General features: G+C 40.5%; 1 protein-coding gene across 1 annotated transcript in view; it reads right to left on the reverse strand.

The window, feature by feature from the left end:
- The window catches only part of DKK2 (dickkopf WNT signaling pathway inhibitor 2), a 44,433-nt gene extending 38,637 nt beyond the window's left edge, over positions 1–5,796 (reverse strand). The window contains exon 1 of the mRNA XM_027734668.2: positions 4,914–5,796. Within this exon, the coding sequence (XP_027590469.1) occupies positions 4,914–5,171 (258 nt within the window). The 5' untranslated portion in view covers positions 5,172–5,796. The remainder of the gene's footprint in view (positions 1–4,913) is intronic.
- Positions 5,797–6,000: the final 204 nt, after the last annotated feature.

The following is a 6,000-nucleotide window of genomic DNA, read 5'->3' on the forward strand; positions in this document are numbered from 1 at the left end:
ATTTCTAAACATTGTTGCAAAGTTAATAGGAAATAGTTGTAGTAAAGCTACTTTAAAGGGAGCCTTTGCTCTGTATTAAGAAGTCAATTAATAATAACACTTTGAAGGGAACACCAAGCATGACCCGGGAAGGAAATAATACTCTGCATCTCATTTTTGCAATTAAGAGACCAGCCACTCGGTTATTTAGCAAGACTGCTGCCACTAAACTAGTACGTCTCCCAGATTTCTAACAAACAGCAAGAGCAAAGAATAGATTCTCTGATGACCTCTGCAGATTTAGATTCTGTATTTATTTTTTTAATTAAAAAAAAAAAAAGGCAGCTATTGCTGGATGTAATTTCTAGGTATTGCAATTAATTTATTTTTAATGCCATGGAGAAATAATTTATACTGTCTTGGTTACTAGCTATTTAAGATATTGTGGTTACATTTTTTGTGTCTTTGGTACATTTTATTGTAACATTGTCAGGGCACTGCATTCAATTACTACATCTCATGCTGTTTTACTTGCTAAAAGCATCATCCAAACATTTTCTAGCAAGTCTTTGTGGGTAACTACATCCTGTCCAAGAAACACACGTATGTCCATGTGTTAATAGGTATGAGATCAGTATCAAATTAGTGATTTGAATTAATGCCTCTTTGGTTTGGCTTCTCTGGTCTCAAAACTCTTAGCTCAAGCTGCAATGGAGTTTAAAAAGAATAAATGCATTTTTAACATTAAATCAAGTGTATTTGGAATACTAAGGCTTATCTGATAGCCAGCTATTGCACCTCTGCCATGTTAAAACTTGACCCAGCTTTTCACTCCTCTCTCCCTTTTCCAAACCACATTATTTCTTAGTCAGCCCCACAGTTGTGCTGGTCCTTTCTCCTGGCTGTCCCAGTTCTTCCCTTTATTGCTGCTGCTCCCATCATGTGCACAGAGGGAGGGGCAGTTCCAATGAGAAGCACAAACCCAAACAGCTATGCAGCAGCAAAGGGAATAAGAGACACATCTGGCTGGGGAAAAAGCTGAAGCAATGGCTTGTGGCCAGGACATGGAAAGGGCAAAAGATAATAGCACCCATGGACTGAAGAAGGAGAACAGTTAAAAATAAAGTTTGGTAGGTCACAGCCTACTAGATCATTAAAGGTGGGTGAATGTGAAGGAGTGCAAACCCCAGCACTGACAGAGGGAACAAGCCTCAGAGGAGAGAGGGGACTATAATCCAGAGGCAAGAAGTCAAAAGATGGTGAAGTGAGTTAAAGAGGCTACAGAGCCATTAACTAGGAATCTATGGAATGGCTATTCTTTTCAGTCACAGCTACAATATGTGGGATTTTTCCTTTCAAGTTACATCTCTGTCGTTGAGCTAGAGCATTCACATGGGAGAGGTTACCCAAACACAGTGGAAGCTACAGCTAACACGCAGAAAAATTAATTCAACTTCATTGCCAATTATGAACCTATTCACTGTATCATAATTATCTAGAGAGATGATATATCCAGAACAATTTCCCAGAGAGGTTACACTACCATGTTAGATGTCCCTAGAAGCCATTTCTCTAAATCAAGTTTTGAAAGGAAATTCATGGCAGACAATATAAAATACTGAACCCCCCAAAGTAACCTAGACTAACATGCACTGTTAGTCTATTTCTGAGCATATTTTTCCCTTGTGCAAATGCTGTAGATACTTTCTGATTCTCTGTGAAATGGGAAAACATTAACAGTTTGCAGAAAGGGGAAAACAGGAGAGACAGTGAAGAACAGTGAAGAACAGTGAAGAGAGCGAAATCTCACCGATTTAGCACATCAGTGCTTCTCATTCACTGCTGATCCAAGGCAGTAAAGGGAATAAGAATAGAAAATAAATAATATTCCTTAGAAAGACATAAAAGTGTCTTACTAAAATCCACATTTGCCCTGCTAGTCTCTCTGCAAGCCGGATCAGCTTGCTTTGCTCATGTATTTTCATGAATTTGAACTGGAACTTTGCCCGACAAAGGAGTGCTGGATCTTCCCTTTCTGGGCAGAAGCACTGTAACTACCAGCTGAAATACATCAGCACTGTAGATAAGCCATGAACTATTGTATCCATTGATTTATTGCTGATTAAAACTCCCAACTTAGTCCCAGTCCTGAGAATTAACGTAACTGAAAAGCAAATAGGTTACGGGATGATGGTCCTTTCATCAGTTTTGGTGAGAGCACTCTGATTTTCAGTACGTGTATGTGCAGATTTGAAAGCACAGATCGAAGCTGTCAATATAGCAAAATTTTATTAATTTTCCTTTAACTTGTATATCCTTGGTCCTTACTAAAACTATTTCCTAGTTTGTAAGCAAGACACTCAACTCACCACTTAGTGTTGCCAAGTTATAAAAGATACTCTTGAGAAATTATAAATTTCACTAATTCAACAGATCATTTTAGAAAGAAAAGCATATGCCTGTTCTTTTGCAAGTGGCATGGTAAACTTCAGTGCAAAGTCCCATAATCTAAACAAATCAAGCACTAACTTAATAAGAGAGTACTTTAAAAAAGATTATGAAAATGTCATGTCTCAATTGGTTGATATACATGACACCGTTGTTAAAAAATGCAGGGGCTTACCAACCCTGCAACTGGAAGTATCACCAAAGAGAAAACATCACAAAAGACACTCTTTTCTCTTTTCTTTTCTCTTCTCTTCTCTTCTCTTCTCTTCTCTTCTCTTTTCTTCTCTTTTCCTTTTTTTCTTTTCTTTTTTTTCTTTTCTTTTTGCTTTTCTTTTTTCTTTTCTTTTTTTCCTTTTCTCTTCTCTTCTTTTCTCTTTCTCTTTGTTTTCTTGTCTTTACTTGCCTTTTCTTCTTTTTATTGCAATTCTGTTTTAACTGTGTTGCTTCAGATGGGTGGCCGAAAGTGGCATCTACAATTATTGGGATCAAATCTGTGTCATTTTCACATACATCTGTGTGAGGCCATGCAGGATCCGGGCATGGAGTCTCAGAGAGAGAGGGTGAAATGAGTGCTGACAGGCCTTGATGAGAGGTCAGTCCTCACTCCCTGGGAGTCAAAGCCACCAGTTCTCTGGGGGTCTTTGGTTGTGCTACAAACACGACATGTTAACATGCATGACATCTCTTCTACCACTACAGATACTTACAGTGCTGTCTCTCACTTGAAGTGTGCCTTGTGAGTTCTAGCCAGTAACCAGAAGTCCCCAGCAAATCCCAGTCCAGGTTGGCCAGTTAGGGGCAAATCTTGCAAATGCCACTGGTGGGCAGTACAACTTGTTTTTTCAGGAATTGGGTGAATTATAATCAATTACTGATTACATTGCACTGAATACACCTTGAAGTGCTGAGGATGATGTACATAGGGCAGGGTGGCAAGACCTCCCGAAAAGGCAAAAGGCTGTACAGCACAGCCTCACAAAACTCATGAGACTGATAGCACTCAGTGGAAAACTAGGACTTGTACACTGACCTTTTGTGAATACATAGAAAACGAAAGAAAATCCGAGAAGAACATATAAGAAGGTGTATTGGGCTCCTCTATTTCCTGAAGGTGATTCAACATAGCAATTGTTACAATGCGAAGTAGAAAAGAGCACAGTACTTTAGTAATATGAAACTTCATTACAGCATCTGTTACTAAACTTTGCTGAGAGGTAAGGAGAGGCAACCAAATTCTGGGTAAATTATAAAACAATTGAGTGGCTAGGGAAAGAAAGCTTGGAGGATTTTAAAAGCAAATTTCTCACACACAAAAACCAAAACTACCACTACTGTTATTACGCCTGCACATAAAACCAAATGATAACATTCAATTATTAGGAAACTGATGTGAAACACTTCAGCAAATTCAGTGAATTACTTGAATTTTCATTTTCTCTTCTGCTTTAAGGAAAATGTAAGCAAGATACAGACCCTTCAGGCATTGAGTATTTTGCCTTTTTAGTGCTGAATGTTGGCAGCTCCCTTGCTGCTACACTGTTGCTTATGAAAAGCAGCTGTATTTAGAGATCCTAATAATACCCAATAGTATAAAATCTGTATTTTCTGCAGAAGTCTACCTCCTTCAACCGTCACAATGTACAGCATGCGTATCATCCAAGTCAAGATTTGAGAGGGAAGAAGAGGACTGATAGCTTAAAATGCTGCCTTATAGTTTACCCAAAAGATAGCTGAATGAAGACTATTTTTTATCAGACTTCCAAGTTTGCAGGCAGGGTAGAGACAAAAGAAGACTGCACAAGCAAGTCAGGGTCTTTTTTTTTTTCCATAAAGTTTCTCTAATCTTTTCTCTCTTCTTTACATTCAAACTCTCATAACCAAAGAAAATTCCCACAAACAATGAAGAATATTCTGGAAAAAAACCTAGAATTTGTTTCCTGTCATATTAAGCAAATAACTGTACCTTAAACTATACCACTGGGGCATCATGCTTTTTTACCAGATCAATTTGCTGGGTGTGATTTTTAAAACCAAGTTTGTTTCGTTGCTGTGAACAGTTTTTTACTTCATGCTCAAATTTTCCTCACCTATTCAAATTCAACTCATTTACTGTCTGAGAGTTAACAAGAAATTTCTTTTTTTTTACTTCTAGCAGCCCTTTGAAGGAGTCAAACAAAGAAATGCTGAAGATAATAATTTTTTAGATTGCTCTTTCTTCCATCAGTTATTAACCCTGCAGAGAAAGACGAATGGTTTAAAACCTCCCACCTCTCACTTGCAGAGTTCTTAACACCAACTATGAGATGATATGGTCCCACAGTTCTTAACACCAGTTATGAGATGATATCGTCCCAGACAACCCTGATAAAGTAAATTAATTAATTCAACACTTTAAAGCTCTGAAAACAATGTGAGGGGAAGACCAGCAATTATTCGCATATAGCACACAGATGGACAGACACTTGAGCAATGAAGCGATGTCCTACCTCTCCTTGCCGGTGATAGTGCTTGGGAGGTTTTCCCATCTGCTCTAGCATTTTGCCCTTCTTACTGCTAGCAAGCATCAGTCCCTGGTGGATGCCTGCAGATCTGTTGGTTGCCAGAGTTGGAGCCTCCCCCATCAGGGTGGACTTGATGGAGTTCACCTTGGAGCTGGAGCTGTCTAGCTGGGAGCTCTCCACGATCAGGACCGCGGCTAGTAAGAGGAGACAGCAGGAGCACTTATTCCACATCAGCACGAACATCTCCCCTCCCCCAAAATGATTATCCTTTCTTTTTTTGCCTTTTTTTTTTTTTTTTTTTTTTGCAAAGAAAACAGAAGAGGGGGGGAAAAAGTTTTTAAAAATATCTCCCAAAGTTGTTAACAAAGCAATGGATTTCAATGCCACACACTCAAGCAAATGCTGTTCTAAAAAACAGAGGAGAAAAATAATTTTAAAAAAGGATCCCCTAGGAAAAAACCAAAATGTGTCAAGTCTACAGGCACTGAGCAACTATCAGGTCTGTGAAGTGATGTCTTTTTCCTCCAGGTCCTCGAGAAGTCCAGGCAATTCTTTAGTAATTGAGAGCAATAGACTGCGAGGCAACTGCACCCAGGGCAGTTCCCCGCCAGCGCAGGCAGCAGCACATTTGCTTAAGCTTCAGAGGAAGACTGAGGAGTTACTTCCCCCCACTCCTCCTTTCTTGCTGCACAAGCCAGCAGAGAGGAAACTCAAACCAGATCCAATCCAAGCAGCACCGGCAAAAGCTGGGCTTAGTTTTCTTTCACTCTCTCCCCCCTCTTTACTTTTTATTCCCCTCCTCCTTTTTCTTTTGCCTCAGCCTCTGCAGTCAGCAGGAGTGAAAGCACCCGGTCTCCTCCTCCTCCTCCAACCCGGTCGGTGCGACGTGAGGGGTTCTGAGCATCCGACGGCGTGGGGAAGCCCCGAGACTGGTCCCCACTCGCGGTGGGACCCGGTTCGAGAGGCAGACCCCCCGCTGGGCTTCCTGCGCTGCTCCCCCTCGCACTCGGTGGTCTCCGCAGTCTCTCCTTGGTCCCCTTATTACAGCCGCCAGCAGCGAGTGCCCCTCCCC

Source organism: Pipra filicauda, unplaced genomic scaffold (genome assembly GCF_003945595.2).
Source record: "Pipra filicauda isolate LSUMZ 115617 unplaced genomic scaffold, ASM394559v2 scaffold17_size4572894_pilon, whole genome shotgun sequence".
Classification (NCBI taxonomy): domain Eukaryota; kingdom Metazoa; phylum Chordata; class Aves; order Passeriformes; family Pipridae; genus Pipra; species Pipra filicauda.